General features: G+C 49.9%; 2 protein-coding genes and 1 pseudogene across 7 annotated transcripts; 2 read left to right on the top strand and 1 right to left on the bottom strand.

Annotated features, from left to right (window-relative positions):
- Positions 1–3,096: 3,096 nt before the first annotated feature.
- On the bottom strand, positions 3,097–12,991 carry BLCAP (BLCAP apoptosis inducing factor). Its single transcript, XM_080925759.1, has 2 exons — positions 12,903–12,991; positions 3,097–5,007 (listed from the first exon to the last, which is right to left on the bottom strand). Exon 2 carries the CDS (start codon positions 4,856–4,858, stop codon positions 4,595–4,597), a length of 264 nt encoding a protein of 87 aa, XP_080781885.1. The 5' UTR covers positions 4,859–5,007; positions 12,903–12,991; the 3' UTR covers positions 3,097–4,594.
- Positions 6,798–9,182, top strand: NNAT (neuronatin). 5 transcript variants are annotated; one of them, XM_080925821.1, is made up of 3 exons: positions 6,798–6,961; positions 7,880–7,906; positions 8,208–9,182. In XM_080925821.1, exons 1-3 carry the CDS (start codon positions 6,890–6,892, stop codon positions 8,298–8,300), a joined length of 192 nt encoding a protein of 63 aa, XP_080781947.1. In that variant the 5' UTR covers positions 6,798–6,889; the 3' UTR covers positions 8,301–9,182. The 5 variants fall into 5 exon arrangements, with proteins under 5 accessions (XP_080781947.1, XP_080781949.1, XP_080781945.1 ...); XM_080925823.1 differs by lacking the exon at positions 7,880–7,906 and adding an exon at positions 7,144–7,231 and having other exon boundaries at positions 6,801–6,961; XM_080925819.1 differs by having other exon boundaries at positions 6,802–6,961; positions 7,880–7,955.
- Positions 12,992–17,489: 4,498 nt separating the features above from the next.
- On the top strand, positions 17,490–18,501 carry LOC308427112 (glyceraldehyde-3-phosphate dehydrogenase-like; annotated as a pseudogene). Its single transcript has one exon. The product of its transcript is annotated as a glyceraldehyde-3-phosphate dehydrogenase-like (transcript).
- Positions 18,502–19,821: the final 1,320 nt, after the last annotated feature.

The raw sequence follows: 19,821 nt of genomic DNA, 5'->3' as shown, positions 1-19,821 counted from the left end.
GCAACGGGCCTCAAGAAACACGAATGGTGAAGAACAAGGTCATATGCCAAGTAGTGGGAAATCAGACCCAGGGCTTTGTAATCTTCTGCCTCCCTGCCTCTTTCATGGAAGGTTGCCACCACTACCTGGGACAGCCGGGGCAGGCTGCCCACTGAAGTGGGGGTTCTCTACAACTGCCCAGGGAATGAGAAGAGGCAAGAACCACCCAGAGATGTGTCTATGGGAAGGGTCTTTTTAGCCAGATGCAATGAGGCCCCTCACACATACCCCTGTGCTGGCTGCTCCGAGATAAGAGCTGAGTAAGAACCATGGAGAGCCAAGGAGTACCCTTCCACCAACAGAGCTTAGCACCGTGAAGACTGCCCTGAGGCTGATACTAACGCCCTTCATTTTATGGCAGGGGTGGGGGGAGGGGATAGAGGGATATCCAGACAGTCTTACACACACAAAGGCAGAGCATAGGTTCCTTGAATTCTCATAGCAGGCTTTAGTCCTCTAAGTTCACTCTGGACCCGTGTTCGATTCCTTCTCCTAGATTCCCAAAGGGAGGCAGGCCTTCTACATGGAACGTCCATCTTGGCTGGGCTTTATCTACCAGGATGGATACTGCTGTTTCCACATACTCCCCAGTACTGGTGCTGACCTCCCCACTGACACGCTGAGCCCTTTCTCCTCTTTCCCAGTGATCTGGACAGGCTGCTGCTCCTGCTGCGCCCACTGCTCAGTCAGATGTACACCGTTCCCAGGGTGTGAATCCTGCCTCATACGCTGCTTATTATGATGGCTCCCCATTAGCTCCCAGCTGTTTGAGGCCTGTTAGCAATGAATTCAGCTTTAAAATCCTCCTATAGTGCCCCCCAATTGTCAGTGCTCCAGATTTAAACAGACTTCTTTCCCTAGAAGCTCTCCGGGATCTGATTCTAAGGCAGCCAGAGACTGGTGGTCCTTCACTTTACTCTGCAGCTCAGTCTCATGTGTAAGCAGACATGCTGTGAGAAGCAACATCCCATTTATGACTTTAGTGCTCCTAGACCTGCACTTGATCTTCATTCAGGTCTGCAGCAGCTCTTCCCTGAGACTCTCAGAACACCTGCCACAGTGCCTCGTCCTCGAGCTCAGGGATAACTTGAGCAATAGATATAATCCCCTTTCTCTTTAGCCTGGAGGGTTCCAGGGTCTCACCAAACACGAGATTCTGACAAAAACAAAAAACAAAACAAAACTATTAGGGCAGGCCTCCTGAGCAAGACTCATGGGCCATGCCCTCCAGAAACTCTAGGAGGAACTCTGACACCCCTCAGCAACAGTACTCACATAGGCTGAACAACAGGTCTAGACAAACCATCACCAGAGAGAGACAAAGGGAAGCTCCCAACACAGGCAGTGCCTGGGCTCACGTGGTACATGGGTCAAAGCACACAGTACATGCAGGCAGCTCCCTCAGTATCCCAGCATCAGCCAGTTCAGCACCTTCCTCAACTGGGCTGCAAAGAGCCTAGGAATCAGGGGAAAGACTCCCAGATCATCGTGATTGGGAAAACTACTTGTTCTAGAGATCATACCTTACCTATCAGGATCCTGAGGCTGGGAGGGGCCACCTTCTCAGAGCCACGGTGGCAATGCACTTGCAATGTGAGACCCTGGAAAACCTAGTGGCCTTCGGCACAGGAAGCATCTTTTTTGTTTTCCTGAAATGTACGTCGGGGAGAGGGACAGCATTCTAGGTAAGCTGGTAAGTCCCGTGGGCAGAATGAACCCTGACATGACAGGCACCCTTCAAAGGATGGGCTACCAGCACCCTCCTGACTGAAAGGGTCACAGATCTTTCAGAGGGAGGCCTATATGTAACTCTCAAGCATATGGCCTAAAACAGAAAGTTTTCCAAGGGAGAGCAAAATAAGCAATGATCTTGGCCTCACTTGAGATCCAGGTCCTCCCCAGGAGAGGGACACTAAAGCCTCTGTTTGTTTTTGGAACCTGCAGTTGTCTGTTTTACTAAGTCTCCCCACTAGGCTAAAATCATGAAGTCCTAGAGTGTAGGCTTGTTTGTGCTGACATCTCCAGCAAGCCTCGTACCAGGTCTCTGTTTGCTGAGCAAACTTGCCTTTCCCTATGGCCGGCCCTTCAGCTTGTCAAGCTTTGTAGAACCCCAAAGAGTTATATACACAGCAAAGACCACAAGAGGCAAGAGTACACTGAAGCAGACAGGAAAGAAACCCTGAGAATGCTCACTGCAAGTTTTCAAAGGAAACCCCTCTAAAATGGATAATTCTTCGGTAATTTCATTTTTTTTGTTTACATAGGGTCTTTCTCTCTGTAGCCCAGGATGACCCAAAACTCAGAGGAATCTCCCTGCCTTAGCTTCCCGAGTACTGGGATTATGTTATGAGTGGATTACATACAGATTACAATTGTTTCTTTGGAAAGTTATAATCATCAAGAGATCAAGAGGAAACCATGGATCAGGAATGGGAAAAAGGCAAAAAAAAAAAAAAAAAAAAAAAAAAAGTTGGAGCCCCAGGCACTGCTCCTGTCCTGCTTGCCCAGCACAGGGTGCTGACAAGCCGCCCCAACTGAGTGTTCCAGTCACACTCCCAGTGCCATGCGCACCTCCATAGCAAGAAACTGTATTCTCTGGTCTTCTAGGCTGTCCCCTAAGTGCTGGGTGGAAGGGAGCCGTACTTATTTTCCCAACTGAAATGCCACAAGGTGCTTCACTCATTTTTACTTCCAAAGCAGCACCATAAAAAACCCTTGATGATTAGAGCTCCAGCTGTCCTGGGTTGTTTATCAAGGAATCTGTTCCTCAAGTCCTATAGAGCAAACAGTTTCAGGCAGGAAGCCATGGGAGCTGAGAAGTGCAAAGTATCATCTCTGAAAACTTCCAGACTCCCTCCTGTTTACCGCCTGGACTGCCCCCTGCTCCCCTCTCCCAACCCCAGCATCTGTGCTCCAGAGAGCAGATCAGATTTTCCAGCTAAGGTGCTCTGGCGCCAAGGACTCAGCCCTGTGTGCTTCGCCCTTCCCCCACCAACTCAGAAATCCAACACCATGACCCAAATGGACTGCAGCCACATAAAACCACAAAGTAAAGTTTATAAAGCTTTATTAAACATTTCAAACAGCTGTGGAACGAACACACCAGAAATAAACGCTTTACAACAGCAGTCCGAGTGTTTCACAAGTGTGGCCTCCAAGTCCACTCCCCAGATGCCTGTTTCCAGCTCTGCCCTGTGCCTGGCCAACCACACAAGAGAGAGGGACATTTCCGACTGGAAGGACAACCATGCTGATCCCCAGTGGCGGGGGCCAGGAGAAAGTCTTACTTGCAAACACTTGTTTCTGAAGTGCAGAGAAAAGCAAAACAAGTACAAAGTCACCAAGTCTTCCTGGTACCCTTCATAGTGTACAGTCCACGTGCGCAGAAATGAAGAGGCTCCTGGTGGGGGATGATGGCAACCGCTCCCCTGGGTCTTGTCTGAACCACTTTGGAGTCCACTGTGCTGGTCACTCTGCAATCCCCATGCTAAATAAAATCTGCAGCAGGACCTACTACAGCTAACTACTACTACTAATCCTCAAAATCAGAACACATTCGGTAAAGCTTCTTCAAAAGGAATATACACATGTATCTGTATGTAAATACTCACACACAACACACATACTCATACATACATACACACTGACACGAGTGCATACATACAGGGCACATCAAAAAATATCCAAACACCTATCAAGGGAATCATGGCTACTATGAAAAATGTAATACTTTCCCATCCACTCAGCCAGGGACCACTGGGTCTACAAGAATACTGCACATCTCCCTCCTGAAAAGCATGCACTGGAGACATGAGGCAGCCCCTTTAGGTCGGCTAAGAGAGGCAGGAGGAAGAGCAAAGGGAGAGAGGCTGGGCTGGAAGGCAAGAGCCCAGATACCCAAGCCAAAGAGCAATGTCTCCCTATTGCTTCTTTCTTTAAATGAGGCAGAGAAAATACTGGAGGTCTGTGCACAATGAGCAGTTGAGACATGATTCCGTCTCACCTTCTCAACAGGGAACGAAGGATGAAAAAGCGAGGCTCTCGGGCGTCAGCAATCTCTTCAAATTTGAGATAAGTGCAAAAACAAGCCCTGTCTTGGACAGGTGCTCCCCCAAAAAGGAAAGGGGTGGGAGAGAACCAAGGGGAAACCAGGGAAAAGGACTGAGGTGGGAACAAGGAGGATCTTGACGAGGAAGGTTATGAAGGTGACAATGAGACTACATTGTATTCACCCAGGTCACACCGACAGTAGTTGGCCAGGATAGGAATAGACTCCCCAAATCAATGAGCAAGGGGGTGGGCCCATCCGTCAGCGGGACCCAGATGGTGACAGAACACACAACCATAAGACCACCCACAACTACAGGACTCTACAACAGAAGCACCGGTCAGTGCCATTATTCACATTATAAGGATAAAACATCACAGGCCAAAAGGCTCCATTAGGAATGCACTACCCACAGGGCTGCGGGATCTGAAGCTCCAATGCTTTATGACCTATGTCAATGTCTCCCCTCCCGTCTTCTGCTTCCTTGGCAAGCTATCTCGGCAGGCGTTAGGTGCCCACAACACCGGGGTCGTGGGCTGATTCCGGAAGTGGGGAATCAGAGCAGTGGTACAGGAAACAATTTCCCCAACAGCTATAGCAGATGAGAAAGAGGGCTGCCAGGAAAACCAAGGCACATATTGTGCAAGGTTTCCGTTCCAGGAGGAAGCTGAGCAGGTAGAAGCCCATGAACATGGAGTGGCTGAACCACAGAGCGGGGTTGAGGGGCTTGGGGATGAGGAGGACGGGCAGCAGCCACTGGAGGCAATACATGATCTCTGCCGGGCAGGGCCTTCACCAAGGCTGCCAGGCACCGCTGCAGGAACCGACCTAATGGGAGCCAGCAGGCACAGGTGGCTGCCCTCCGTTTCTTCCACTCTCTCTCTGGCTGTCAGCCCGGGATCACCAAGGCAGCAGGTATCCTGAAGAGAAAAGTCAACACAACAAACAGACAAAAAACAGACAGACGGACAGACAAAAAACAAAAAACAAAAAAAACAAAAAACAACAAACAAAACAAACAAACAAACAAACAAAAAAAAAAACAGGAACAAATTGTATACTTATTTGGGAAAATGGATCATGGTTAACAACAGCAAATGTGAATGCTTTTTCCTCCCCACCCATCCATGAATGTCTATTCCTACCCATATTATTACTTTAAGATACCCTCCTGGGGTGTCTGTTCCCTGGGCTTCTACTGGGGGATCCCAGGAGGGCACAGTCCCCACAGTGGGCTGACTTTGCCTGGGCCCTGCCCAGCAGAGATCATGTATCGCCTCCTGGGGCTGCAGCCCGTCCTCAAAGGTCCCAGACCTCACAATACCGCCCTGTGGTTGCCGAGGGACACCATGGGCTTGGTGTTGTGCCCCCGTGTGGTAAGGAAGGGCTCTGCATCTAGTCTCAACATCTGTAGCTCCAGAGTGTGGGGGCTCTGTCAGTTTTACAGCAGCGGTTCCCTGTCACTGCTGACCTGGAGTGCTAGGCAGTGCAATCTCAGATCCTGGCAAGCTATGGGAAGACACAGTAGAAAGTGGCCTGATCCATGTTTGCTCTTTTCAAAGAAGTTCAGCATCATTTACCCAAAACTAGTCAACTTCGTTGAAAAATCAATTTAAAAAAAGAAAGAAAACCCAAACCACAATGCCCACACTCACTTGGACCATTAAACCTCCACCATTTACTGACATTGAACAAAAACAGGTCTCTGTAAGTATTTAGTAAAAATTAATATCCTATCCAAATAGAAACAAATATCATTTGGCCTCTGTGTCAGGTAGCCTGTCACTGGGACCGTGGGAACCCTCTACATGCACACCGCAATTTGATCTTTCCACCCTTACCGCGCTCCGAAAAAGATCTCTAAGACCACGCTAACAGAGGGTCACTAGCTTGACTCTGAAACTAGGAGACTGTAGCCATAACCCTTCGTGGCTGTAGCAAAATCCTATTTTGTGCTCCAGCTGCATAGCGAACCGGTACAAAGAACCACCCTGGCTCTGGCAGACCTACAAGGGACTGAGGGAGGGGAGCACAAAACGGAGGTCGACATCTGTCCCGCAAAAAACTAGCCCCAAATTTGGATCACTTCTCCATAAAGGTCGCTTCTTTTAGAACAAAAACACATCCATCCTTCCTACATCCCTCCAAGAGTAGATTTGCTTTAGCTACTACTAAGAGCAGAGTGGCAGTCTAGCTCGGGACCGCAGCCTCTGCCGCGAGCGAGAAGCAACAGTCAGAAAAGTGGTACATGATCAAATATTCTCACAAAACATCTGGCAAGGGTTTAAAATTCACGGAATATTAGGAATACTGAAAAGGGATTTACATTTTGCTTTCTGAGAGACTTCCGTAACTTCGGTTTTTCATCCGTATGGAAGGTTTATTTTGACGCGGCACTGGTTACGCGACTCGAAGAATTTGCAGGCTTGGGTGTGTCTTACTAAGAAGCTTGTACCCCTATCCCTCATTCTACACTCTAGAGCCACAACTCCCCTACATTTTACACCGAATTTCAAAAGAGCGCAGAGCAGAATCTTCTGGAAGGGTGTTAAAGCGAACTCAGGAGGTGGGGGTCGGTGAGGAAAGAACAGACGAGATTTTTTTTCTTTCTCTTGGCGAATGAGGAGCGCCCCCCGCCACCCCTCCTTCTCAACACCCCCCAAACGCGCATGCGCACTTAGGTAGCAGGAGGGTATTTAAGGCGCGGCCACTGGGGCTGCGGCATTGCGCCCAGGAGTGGAGTCCGAGACCGGTAGACCTCGGCGAACCCTAGCTCTCGACCACCCACCCACTTTCGGAACCATGGCCGCAGTGGCAGCAGCCTCGGCAGAACTGCTCATCATCGGCTGGTACATCTTCCGCGTGCTGCTGCAGGTGAGTATATACCCGGGCTTTGGGTGGGAGAGGGTACCCGAAACGCGTCCCGGGACCCCTTAATCCATATCGCGATTGCCGCCCCTACCCAACCTATCCCAATTGCCGCGATCCCTGTGTACCAATGTGCCGCGGTAGTACTATTTGTCCCCGCCCGTTCCCGTGCCCACATCCTCGCGCAGACCCTGTCCCCAGTGCGCCCGCGCCCAGCCGGGAACAAAGACTCAGGGGTGCGGCGGTCGCCCGCTGCGGACGATCGCGACCAACGCGGTAAGAAATTCCCGCTATACCCAGGTTCGATCCCAGGAGGGAGGCGGGGCACTTGTATGCTGCGAGACTTTACAGCTCGCCCAACAGAAAAATTTCACCTAAAAAATTGCGCAATGCGGGACATTTTCTTTAAAATATACACTATATACACATATAACACTTGGATGGGTGAGAAAGAAGTTAGAAAATGGCACTCCTTAGGAAAAATAACAAAAAGAATCTCAATAAATAAGGGGGAAAAATAAGGGAGTGGAAATAGAGAAAACGCGTATTGCAGGAAAAATAAGCCAGACAAAGGCACTTACTAAGAGAAAAATTGATTGGATAAAAGCGCATTGGAAAAGAAACAAAGAAACAGAGAAGAAAACGAATTGAAAACACACTTTGAGTAAAACAACTAGAGGAAAATGCTCTTCGCAAGACAAAAATGAAAGGGAAAAGAACACCTCCAAAAAAAATAAGTAAATAAGAAAGAAAAATAAAAAATGGGCAAATTATTTTATGGAAAAAGAGTGCACGCGCAAAAGTGCTTCTTTTAAAGCCAAACTGGAAGAAAGCGCTTTGTGCATAAAACTACCCCGAGAGCTCCCTTTGCAGGAATCCTGCTAAAGGAATCCTTTGCCAAAGGAATCGCATATTTCCTTCAAGGTGTTCCTGGAATGCTGCATTTACTGGGTAGGATTCGCTTTTCGAAATCCTCCAGGGACACAGCCCATTGCGAGAAGTGAGGTATACTTAAGTTGTGGGTCCAATCAGCTTGCAGCCATGCAGCTCTCAGCAGTTGGAAAAGCTCCAGCTGCCCTGACTGGTGGACAAGCTGTGCCCCGCCCGCCACTCCAGGCTAAGCTGGACAGGCGGGCGGGGCAGGGGGCGGGGTTGGGCGGGCACACAGCAGGAGCAGCCAGCAGCAGTAGCAGCGTAGCACACGGGGTCACGTGTACTTCTCTAAGGGTGGGTCCTGCGTCTCTCACCGCAGGTGTTCAGGTATTCCCTGCAGAAGCTGGCGCACACGGTGTCCCGGACCGGGCGGCAGGTGCTGGGGGAGCGCAGGCAGAGAGCCCCCAACTGAGGCCCCAGCTCCCAGCCCTGGGCGGCCGTGTCATCAGGTGCTCCTGTGCTTCAAGACCAGCATGGGAGCCAGTGCCGCGCAGGAATGGGGGGTCCCCTGTGCTCCCTCGTCAGAGGAGCACTTGCCAAGGTCAGTGAGGGGCCGGTAGGCCCCCAGAAAAGCAGCACCAACAATGATGAAGATATCAGTTCCCTTCCCGGCCCCTGTGCCCATCCCACTACTGGCGGGTGGGAAAGGAGGGGGGAAGAGGGGAGCAACCCTCGAGATATGGGCGTAGGCACCACATTCTGATCTGGACCAAGTCGGAACAGCACCATCTCAGCCACACAAGATCCTACCATGGAGATCCAACACCTCACCAACCAGCAGAATGGACATTGTGACATCACCAGCTGAAGCCCTGAATCTCGTGTGCAGAAAAGTGTCAACTGCGTGCAGCATGGGGGGAGTGGAGGGTGTGGGTGGTGCACAAAGAGGGTTAAGAAAACTAGTGGGGCCCTCTTGCTGTCCCTTGCCTATGGCACGCATATTCCTGCCTTGCTCCCTCATTCCCCCTTTCCCCTGCCTTCCAAAGCCCTCCCCAAAATGTGTCATTTGATTCGGACTTATTCAACCAGTAATTGAATCCCACCTTTACCAAAAAACCTTCTCCAACCCCCGGCCCTTCACTGATCTTGCTTATCCCTGGTCTCACGAAGCAGCTGTGGTAAATATTGTGGTAGTCGCTAATTGTACTGGTTTAAGTGTGCATTAGTTCTGTCTCCCCGGCTAGATTGTAAGCTCCTGGAGACAGGGACCACCTCCACAAAAAATAAAAAATGGACCTCTCCTGTCTTGTACAGTGTCCTAGGACCCTGCAGGGCAGTGGGGGTGCACCAAAAAGTTCTTTTGTGGCTTCTTTTGCGACAGCGTCACATATCTCTAAGCTGGGCAATGTGCCCGTTGTGAAGGGGCACACCACTTGGAAAAGGGAGGAGAGGAGGGGGAACAAAAAGACAAGAACAAACCAAGACGTTCATATTTGTCTTATTTAAATCTGTCCTGAGATAAAGGACTATTTCTCATACCCAATGAAGAGTGGCATTCATTTGTCCCAGAATAAGGGACATTTCCCCATCCCCCAAGATGATGGGTGAGTTTATGGTGGTACCGAGATAAGGTGCCATGGCAGGTTATCAACCCGGGAAAGAGGAGGAGACAATAACCGGGACTGCCCTCTAAACGGAATAGTAAGGACCATGAGGGCTAACTTAAGAATATAAAGCTATACCGTAGATCTTCACCCAGGAGCCCCATGAATGAATGCTGGGCAGAAGAGGGGGCCCTGGGTGGAACAATGAGCATGAAATGTGGCTTGGCCCCTCCTCTACCCAGCTTAATGCTCCAGGCACCAGGAGCACCCTAAGGCTGGCCAACCTGCCTGGCTTTCCTACCCCTCCAGCTGGAAACCCCTCTCTTACTTTTCTCAGTTCATCCTCAAGGGCCTTACCAGGTAGATAGCTTGTCCTTTCCTTGCCATTGCATCAGAGAGGGTGGGCTGGTCCGTTAGTTCCCTTTCTTGGTTAGCCAGGGCTGTTCACAAGTGTCAGCTGACTCCTCACCAAATGGTCCTGCCACCTGTTAGGCCTCACTTCTGGTTTTACCTGTGCCTGTCTCCACACATGGGCTCCTATGCCAATACTAAAGGAATGAGTTGGAAGGCCTCAAACTTCTTAGCCCTGGTTGTCATACCACAAGCACTCAGGTGCACAAAGCACCTCAAAGTTCTTGAACCTTGACCCTGTAGATCCCCCAAGAAAACCTGATTTTCAAACCAATCCCTGGCCTCTCTGACAATACTTTATAATTTCATTCAGCACCAGGGAATTATGCAGAAAAGTAGCACAGAATTTGGTGTGGCCTTGGCTTTTCCATCCATCAAATCAGCTTCCCAGCCAGGTTGCTTTTAGTTCCCTACTAAGGTCCAGATGAACCCCACACATCAGAGCCTAGGTTCCACAGGACTTGGATGTGATGTGCATTCTGAGGCTCACTCTTCCTCAGGAGGGTGCATACAGCTGCTGCTCAGGCCTGAAGTTAGGTCAGGCCCTTAGCCCCAGTCACTCATCTGCAGTCAGTGGCTACCTCCTTTGTGGCTACAAGTTTCTGTGGTTTACCATACTAAACGTATTGAACCTTGAGTACCTATCAACACAGGTTCCAAATGCAGGCTGACTCTCTTCTTGGGCATTTGGAGTGGGGGCCCGATGCCACTCTTGTTCCATATGCTCTAACGTCAGCCCAAATTAGATACCAGCTGAGTACACAAAGGCAGGCCAAACAGGGGGGAAGGGGTCTGGCCAAGCTGGATATAGCATATCTTGTTACCCCCCCACACCCCAAGCCAGGAGACTATGGTAACCCCAGGGCTTTCCAGATGATCCTGGTAAAATCTTTTCTTCTATCTATTATCAGTTGTGGTGAGTATAGGTAGAGACTTCAAGGCAGGAGTCCCCTGGTGACCCCAAGAATGTGAAATGTCCACTACTCACTTTCATCTCCCACCCTACACTCTTCTGTCCTCACAGCAAACTAAACCCTCCAGAGAAAGCAGGAATGTGTTCATTCTTTGTGTAATACCTGCAAGCCTGACCTAAGCACACCATATTTACAAAATGCTTCCACAAGCTATATAGTAAAATATTTTATTCTCACATAAACCAATGGGATGTGTTCTTTTATTGCAAAGTCCTTAGTACACAGAGTTAAATATCCTTTTTTTCTAAAGCAGTTCCTACCAGAGAGGAGCAAGGGCAGAGTAGGTAGGTTGCGAGGGAAGTGGAAGAGCTTTGTGGGAACTAGCAACACGTGAAATCCAGGCACTAATGCCAGAGAAGGCTGTGTCTTGGCCTGCCCAGTTCAAGCTAGTAGGGCGGAGGTCACTAAGTACCAAAGCGTTTAGAAATGTGGGTTCTACGAAACTTTTATGTCTTTCTGTAGAGTAACTGAATTGTGACTGAAATGTATTTGAGGAACAGGTCAGGGATTAAGGTTTTTGGCTTTGACTCTGGGGCTGGCCAAAGACAGCTTAATTACACAAAGAGGCTTTGAAGGAAGGCTTGCTGCTGGCTACTTACTACATATCTATTTTCAAGCTTGGATCGCTTCAGGAGCCAACACCCCAAAGGGAGACTCTGAGCTAGCAGCTAATCTTCCCCAGGAGATTTAAATGTGTACACACAGACACGATACTAGTTTATCAAAGTTTCTTTTTTCAGGTGACCACTGACTTCTTGAATATGATCCAGAGAAGCATGTTTGCCACAATCTTCTCTGGAAATGTTCCTGTCCCCCTCCCTCCACAGCGGATCTCCCTCCACAGATTCCTGAACATTCATTCATTCCCAGGGCAGAGCAGGCAGACTGAGAGGAAGACAACACTGGGCTCTTGATGATCACAAGCTTGAATGGAATGCATATGTTTCAAAGAGAACAGGAAGAGGGCAGCCTCTCTCTCATTCCCCTTAGGAATAAATAACAGGTAAGAAGTGAAACTGTTTTGGCAGCCAACTTTAAAATGGCGATTTTCAGATAGAGAATTGATCAGTTCCTGGAAACTGACCAAGGTTCCAGAAAACCAATCTTTAAACAGAAACTCTTGCCATTAATGAATCTTGACTTAAACAAGCAAGCTCGATCTAACACTTGCCATGGGCATATAAAATGGAACTTTTTTGGGTCCTGGCTTCGGTGTTGCAGGTCAGATGGCTGACAGGATGGTTGGACCATGTCAGGCAGGGCAGAGAAGCTGTCCCCAATACACCAGTTCCCTGAAAGGGACAAAAGAGCATCCGAACCTATAAACAGAAATAACCTATAAACTAGAACAGGCCCCAGTTTCCCAAGTAAAAAGAGACATGAGACGTAGAAGGAAACTAAAGGTGGTTTGGCAGGAGGAAGGAAAAATCGACTGTCCCCATCCCCCATTCTTCCTTTCCAGGCCAAGGCGAGTGTGACAGGCACTCCGTTCCTTCTGCTGCCCTTGAGGGACACTCCCCACACACTGGAGAGGGAACCGGTGTCCAGACTCGACGAAAAGTTGGTGGGAGTGAGAAGCACAGGGGACCCGAAGCAGATGGTCACCCCATCACTCCAGACACAAAAGAGAGCGTTCGGGGCCCACTTCTACCTTCTCCCCACGCTCCTTCAGATAGGGTGGGGGGGGGGAGAAAAAGAAAAAGAGAGACTGAAGAGGCGAGGGAAGAGCGTCCGGCTTCCCAGAAGCTGAGCTCCTTGCCAAGGTCCGGAACAGAGGAGGTGGTGGTCGCGCCCGCCCCTCCCAGCCCTGTCCCGGGAGCGCGCTGACCTTGGAGGCCAGAGTGACAGCTAGGAACCCCGGAACCCACCCAAGGGACGGGAAGGGGACCCCCATCCCCACCCAGGCCCGGGCTGGGACGAAAAGGGGAAGCCACCTGACGCCAGACAGGGTGAGCCCGCCCCCGGCCGCGCGGAAAGCCCCGGCGAGAGGCCAAGCGGCGCCTAAGGTGACCCCGGAGGGCTAACATGGCGGCGCGGCCGCGCCGAGCGTCTCTCACCCTGCCCAGGCGGGCGACGCCACAATACCTGAGAGCCCCGCCATGGCACTGCCGCCACTGTCGCCGTCACTGTCGCCGCCGCTGACCGCCTCCACCTTAGCTCGCCACCGACGCCGCAGGAGCTGGGGAGACGCCCCCTTCGTCTTCTAGTGGAGCGGCCCAAGGACCCCTGTCCAAACTCGGGCTGTCCGCTGCGGAAGCCTGACAAACTGGCGCAAAGCGAGGCTACTCTCAGGCACTCTTCCCTCAGTATCCGCCACAAAAATGTTCTTTCTGAATTTTTTATGGACTAAAATGAAATTATGGGGCGCTGATGTCTTCAAGCCCGTGGAATATTTGGTCAGGCGCCGTTTGGGCAGCCCCGAACCTCTGGCCCATGGTCCCCTTCATGCATATGCAGCAGATTGTGATCTTTACGCCTATGAGAGCTCCACGGGGCGAGCGTGGTTTAGTTACGCTGGTGTTCCTCGTTCCCCAGAAGTTCTGGGACCTTGGGGTTTGTGCACTCTGGGAAAACTTCTTGTACCTCAGATCTGGCTCTTTCAACCATAGTCTAAGAATGTGGTTCCTTCTGAGTGATGAAATAGTTTGCCCCAGGCTTGTTAAAGTTTAGATGAGTCAGTGCGGTCACTTAACTAGTTTTATTAGCCACGGTCCTGAGCTCGTACTGTGCGCAAGCGCAGTGCTAGAGGCTGAAGAGGTAGAATTCGACTCCTGACCCCAATTTTCTCAGTCAAGAGGTGAGAGTGAGTCTCCTTACTCCTCAGTCAAAGGAAAAACTACCACCCAGTAATCACTTTTATTGCTACCAATAATAGGTGATTCGTAGTTAGGCATCATAGAAGGCACTAGGAGGCAAATTAAGGAGAAATTAATGGAATCCTGGTGACTGGAGTCGACGAAGGTTGGGGCCTTCTTGGGCAGATTGAGTTTGTGCATTGTGTGAGTGAGGGGGTCTTGTTCCGGACATGGAGGTGACAACCCTAAGGGTCGGAAGGTGAGCAAGGAATATGACAGGTACCATGGTCATGAGTTTGGATTTTTATCTTGAGAGGCATGGGGAAGCTATATTCTTCAGGGCAATGAAAAGAAATCTGGGTCTCTCAAAGGCCATCGACTTTCACGGTTAGAAGACATGGAGGTGAGGTTCAGGATGGGAGACCAGCTAAGCAACCTGAACATCTTTCCAGACACGCCGTGGTGACTCAGACAGGTAGTGACTAAGGGAGCTAGAAGAGATCATATCAAACTGGATGTGGGAAGCAAACATTGAGGCACAGTCATTGACACCTAAGCTGTGGCCGTAGGTGGAAAGGCCTGAGGAGTGGCAAACCTTCTTATGGGAACTCTGCAAAGCTGGAGGCGGGCATTGCTTCTGACCTCTGCTAGGCTACCCTGGTTGCTTCCACCCTTATGCTTGCTCCACTTGGATCCTGGGATTTCAAATGACCCAGAAACCCTTTTTGCCCTAAAGTTTGGCTAAGCCAACCTTGACTTCCTGCCAAGGCCTCTGAAATTGTCTCTGTCCACCTGGCACCCAACCAGGATACCTACTTTCCTCAACTGCAGCCTCTGAAACTTACCTTTTCCTTGGGGACTCCTTACCACTTTAGACCTTTTTGTCTTTACTGCCAAAGTTTGGTTTTGGTTACCACCCTCCCTCTCTCAGGCCTGCACTGGCCTCTCTTGTTCTGATTCCTGTCAAACCCCAGACAGTCCTTGGGATAGCTAGTTTTGCCAACGTAGCCTAATATCACTTGGAAAGAGTCTCAGTGAGGGATTTATTTAGAGCAGGTTGGCCCATTGGCATATCTGTGGAAGATGCTCTTGATTGCTTTAATTCATATGGGAAGACCTGGTCCGAAAGTTGGCAGCACCATTCCCTTGGCTTTGGAACTTGGTCTGTATAAGTAGCTAAAGGTAGGTGAGCAACCAAACCTGTATGTGTTCAATTCTCTTTACCCATGACTGTGGATGTGGTGTGGTCAGCTGCTTCCAGCTCTTGGTACCTGACCTCTTCCCCACCCCCACCCCCCCACCCATGACAGACAGTAACCTGGGATTGTAAATCTTTTCTCCCCCTAAGGTGCTCTCTGTCAGGTTTTTGTTACTGTTTGCTTTGTTTTTCTCACAGCGACAGATATCACAGGCACCCTTCACAAAGCATCCAAGAGAGTCTTGCTAAGATGACCCTGTGGGTCCCCTCCTCTGTAGTCACCTGTCAAAGTCTTCCCCGTCGGCCTTCAATTCCTGTAAAGGAACACCATGGCTACACCAACTCTTGTAAAGGAAACTGGGGGTACCTTACAGTTTCATTATTGTCAGGGTGGGAAGCATGGTGGCATACAGGCAGACAATGGTGCTGGAAAAGGAGCCGAGAGTTCTTCATCCTGATCCACGGGCAGCAGGAGAGACAGTGAATGACTGAGCCTCGGTTTGAGCTTCAGAGACCTCCAAGCCCATTCCCAGCGACACACTTCCTAGAGCCACACCTATTCCAGAAAGGCCATGCCCCCTAATAGTGCCATTCCCCATGAACTTATGGAGGTTAGTATACAGATCACCACAGTCAGCAACTGTTGACCCATTGGCCTCCTCCAAGTAGTACTTTAAGCACCACTTATAGTGCAGTGGGGGGTTTGGGGGGGGGCAGCATCTCCCACAGCCCTATTGAGAAGGTCATCACGAGGGTCTTCCTCCTGTAGCCTTGAGTTTAATGACTCCCTTAAAACCTGGCCCCATGAATTTATCAGATGACTTCTGAGTGTGGACATTAGGTCTTGTCCATAAGTGACCTCTAGAGACACATATTCAAATGAGTAGTCCTGCCTTCTGCTTCCACATAGAGAGATGTTAGGACTTAGTTTTTTTTTTAAGCCTCCAGCTTGGGAAGCAAGAAAAAAGTATTTAGCCAAGCCTGTGGTGACACCTAGCGGTGCTGTGCAGAACTGCCTGACTTTAAAACTTCAAATGCAGCAGTTAACTTTTGCTGTAACACGTAGACTTATTTTTATTTTTTTACACAGGATGGGGAAGGTGGAGCGCATTGGCTGAGGATGCCTAGCTACAGTGGTAGCTAGACTTGAATCTAGTCATATGGATCTAAAGCCTAAATCCTAGACTTTAGTTCCTCTATGCCAGACCCTTCTAAGAACATAAAAATTCACACCCCTGCCTTCACACAGAACACAAATATATAATATTTGGAGGAGTTTGAAAGTGGAGAAGCAATGATCTAAGGACTGAAGTCAGTTGTGGAATGTGGGTTGGCAAAGACTGTGTTGAGGGGGCTGGCACCACGTCCTGTCTGGGATCCTGGACCGTATAAATGAAGAAAGGAAGCTTGTACTCACCTCTGCATCCTGATGGCGAGTGTGATGTGACCTGATACTTCAAGTTACTGCTGCCATGACTTCCTTGTGCCCATCTGTGAGCAAATACAAACCCTCCTCTTGTTTTTGTCCGAGTATTTTGCTTTATTCTTTAAAACATACTTCTTCTTTCAAATATATCCCCAAAACAGCTTCCCCTCCCTCCGCTCCTTCAAGCATCCTCCCAACACCTGCCCTCTTCCCCCAGATCCATTCCTCCTCCATTTCCCTTTAGAAAATATCAGGCCTCCCAGAGATATGAACCGAACGAGACAGAACAAGTTACAATTAAGACTAGACACATACCCTCATATCAAGAGTGGACAAGGCAAACTAGTAGCGAAAAAGGACCCCAAGAGCAGGCAAAGGAGTCAGAGACACCCCTACTCCCACTGTGAGGAACTCCACAAGAACACCAAGCTACACAGCCATAACCTAAGGAGAGGACCTAGCTCAGGCTCCGTACAGGCTCCCTAATGCTCACTTCAGACTCTGTGAGCCCCCCTCCCCCAGCCTTGCTTAGTTGATTTGGTCGGCTGTATTATTGTGGTGTCCTTGACCCCTCTGGTGCCTACAATTCTTCCTCTCCCTTTTTCATGGCGTTTCCTGAGCTTTGCCTAATGTTTGGTTTTGGGTCTCTGCATCTGCTCCCATAAGTTGGTGGATGATGCCTCTCTAATTATAGTTGGCTAGGCACTAATTTATGAGTACAGCAGACTGTCATTACTATTCATTTCATTGACTCCCCCTACCCCCAGTTGTATTTGGTTCTATCCTAAGTCTCTAGGCTATTCAGCCTCTGGTTTCTGGCCATCCAGGGAGTGTAGAGAGGCTGGGCCCCATCCCTGGACCACTCATTGGCTGGCCACTACTACAAGCTCTGTGCCACCATTATCCCAGCACATTTCTCAGGAAGGACAAATTTGTAGGTTGAAGGTTTTGTAGCTGGGTTGGAGTTTCTGTCTTACCACGAGCAGCCTTGCCTGGTTACAGAAGATGGCCAGTTCAGACTCCATACCCCCCACTACCAGGAGTCTTCCCTAGGGTTACCCTCATAGATTCCAGGAAGTTTCCAAGGCCCTAGGTGTCCGCATTGCCCCTCAAATGTCCCCAATTCTGGTAGTCTCTCCCAGGACTCCCTCCATCCTCCTTGTTTTAAAACACTACCTTCGGCTCTCTGCTCCTCCCTGTTCTACAGACAGCTGCATCTTCTCGTGCAGTGCCAGCCCCATCCCTTAGACAAGATGGTGAAGGTCGGTGTGAATGGGTTTGGCCGCATTGGGTGCCTGGTTACCAGGGCTGCCTTCTGCTCAGGATCTAGCAAAGTGGAGATTGTCGCCATCAATGACTCCTTCATTGACCTCAACTACATGGTCTACATGTTCCAGTATGACTCTACCCATGGCAAATTCAATGGCATAGTCAAGGCTGAGAATGGGAAACTTGTCATCAACGGGAAGCCCATCACCATCTTCCAGGAGTGAGATCCCACTAACATCAAATGGGCTGATGCCGGTGCTGAGTATGTCGTGGAATCTGAGTATGTCGTCTTCATCACCATGGAGAAGGCTGGGGCCCACTTTGAAGGGTAGGGCCAAAAGGGTCATCATCTCTACCCCTTCGGCCGATGCCCCCATGTTTGTGATGGGTGTGAACCATGAGAAATATGACAACTCCCTCAAGATTGTCAGCAATGCATCCTGCACCACCATCTGCTTAGCCCCCCTGGCTAAGGTCATCTATGACAACTTTGGCATTGTGGAAGGGCTCATGACCACAGTTCATGCCATCACTGCCACTCAGAAGACTGAGGATGGCCCCTCTGGAAAGCTGTGGTGTGATGGCTGTGGGGCAGCCCAGAACATCATCCCTGTGTCCACTAGTGCTGCCAAGGCTGTGGGCAAGGTCATCCTAGAGGTGAATGGGAAGCTCACTGGCATGGCCTTCCATGTTCCTACTCCCAATGTATCTTTTGTGGATCTGACATGCCACCTGGAGAAGCCTGCCAAGTATGATGACATCAAGAAGGTGGTGAGGCAGGCAGCTGAGGGCCCACTAAAGGGCATCCTAGGCTACACTGAGGACCAGGTTGTCTCCTGCGACTTCAACAGTAACTCCCACTCTTCCACTTTTGATGCTGGAGCTGGCATTGCTCTCAATGACAACTTTGTGAAGCTCATTTCTTGGTGTGACAATAAATACAGCTACAGCAACAGGGTGGTGGACCTCATGGCCTACATGGCCTCTAAGGAGTAAGAAACCCTGGACCACCCACCCCAGCAAGGACACTGAGAGCAAGAGAGAGCCCCTCAGCTGCTAAGAAGTCCCATCCCAACTCAGCCCCCAACACTGAGCATCTCCCTCACAATTTCCATTCAAGACCCTCATAATAATGGGGGCCTAGGGAGCCCTCCCTACTCTCTTGAATACCATCAATAAAGTTCCGCTGCACCCACAAAAATAAAATAAATTAAAATAAAACACTGTGTTCTTTGCCTGGGATTGGACCGTGCTTTGGCCCCTCCCAGCTTTCTCTTTGTCCAACCCAGCTTAGGTCTGGGTTAGCCACCACCCTCCCTTACTACCCACCTTTGCTCAGGGAGGGGTTGTGCTACCAGCCCACTCTGGAGACCCTTAAATCTACAGATAAAAGACACACACAGCTTGTTACTTTATAACTTGCCTTCTTGGCATGATTGCTGGGTGCAGATTCTCCTGCCTGGAAAAGCATGCCCTTACCAATTTATTCTCTCCTTCTCTCCTCCTGTCCTAAGCTTAGTGGATTGTTCCACCCAGCCCCTGCCAAACATCCTCGGCCACCCGAAAGTAGCGGAGGATACAGCGAGCTCCCCGAAAGGCAAGGCCATACATGGTTTTGTGCTCTTCTTCCAAAGCATGGCAGAAAAGCCCTTTCTCCTTGCATCAGCCTTTTTATCCTAGGACCTGGAAGTCCCATCTGCGCCTTTTGTTCAGGATTGGTCCCCGAGTTTTCTTTACTGACAAATCAAGAACCAATTGGGGAATGGGATTTTAACACCAGGACCTCCCTCTACACCTTCCTACCTGATGTCTCCTGCTCTATCTGCCCCCTCTCCACTCACAAAATCTACTCTATTTCCGCTTCCCAGGGAGACACATATGTTCCCCCTTGAGCCTTCCTTGTTACTGAGTCTCTCTGGATCTGTGGATTATAACATGATTATCTTTTAATTAACAGCTACTAACCACTTATAAGTGAGTACCGCTGTCCACTGTCCATCCTCCTCACCCTGGGGAATCAGACACCTCTGCACTCACTACATTGGGGAGGGCAAAGTGGGGTTGGGGACAAACAGTTGGGCTCCAGCTGAGAATGCCCAGTGTTACAGCTCTTAAAAGAGAAGCAAGGAAATAGCTGGGGTCCTGGGTCTCTTGTCAGCTACCAAGACAGTGGCAGAGGTGGGGTGAGCTTGGCAAGCTGGGCAGGTCCAAGGTCTAGCGGTGAATGCTTTGTGGGAAAGAACTCTTCCCCAAGCCTTAAGTTCAGTAAAGGCAGCCACTCTCAGATGATCCCAGGTGAAGTAACTTGTGTGCTTT

This window comes from Micromys minutus, assembly GCF_963924665.1.
Source record: "Micromys minutus genome assembly, chromosome: 11".
Classification (NCBI taxonomy): Eukaryota; Metazoa; Chordata; class Mammalia; order Rodentia; family Muridae; genus Micromys; species Micromys minutus.
Note: the sequence above shows the minus strand (reverse complement) of the source record. Positions and strands in the feature narration are given on the sequence as shown.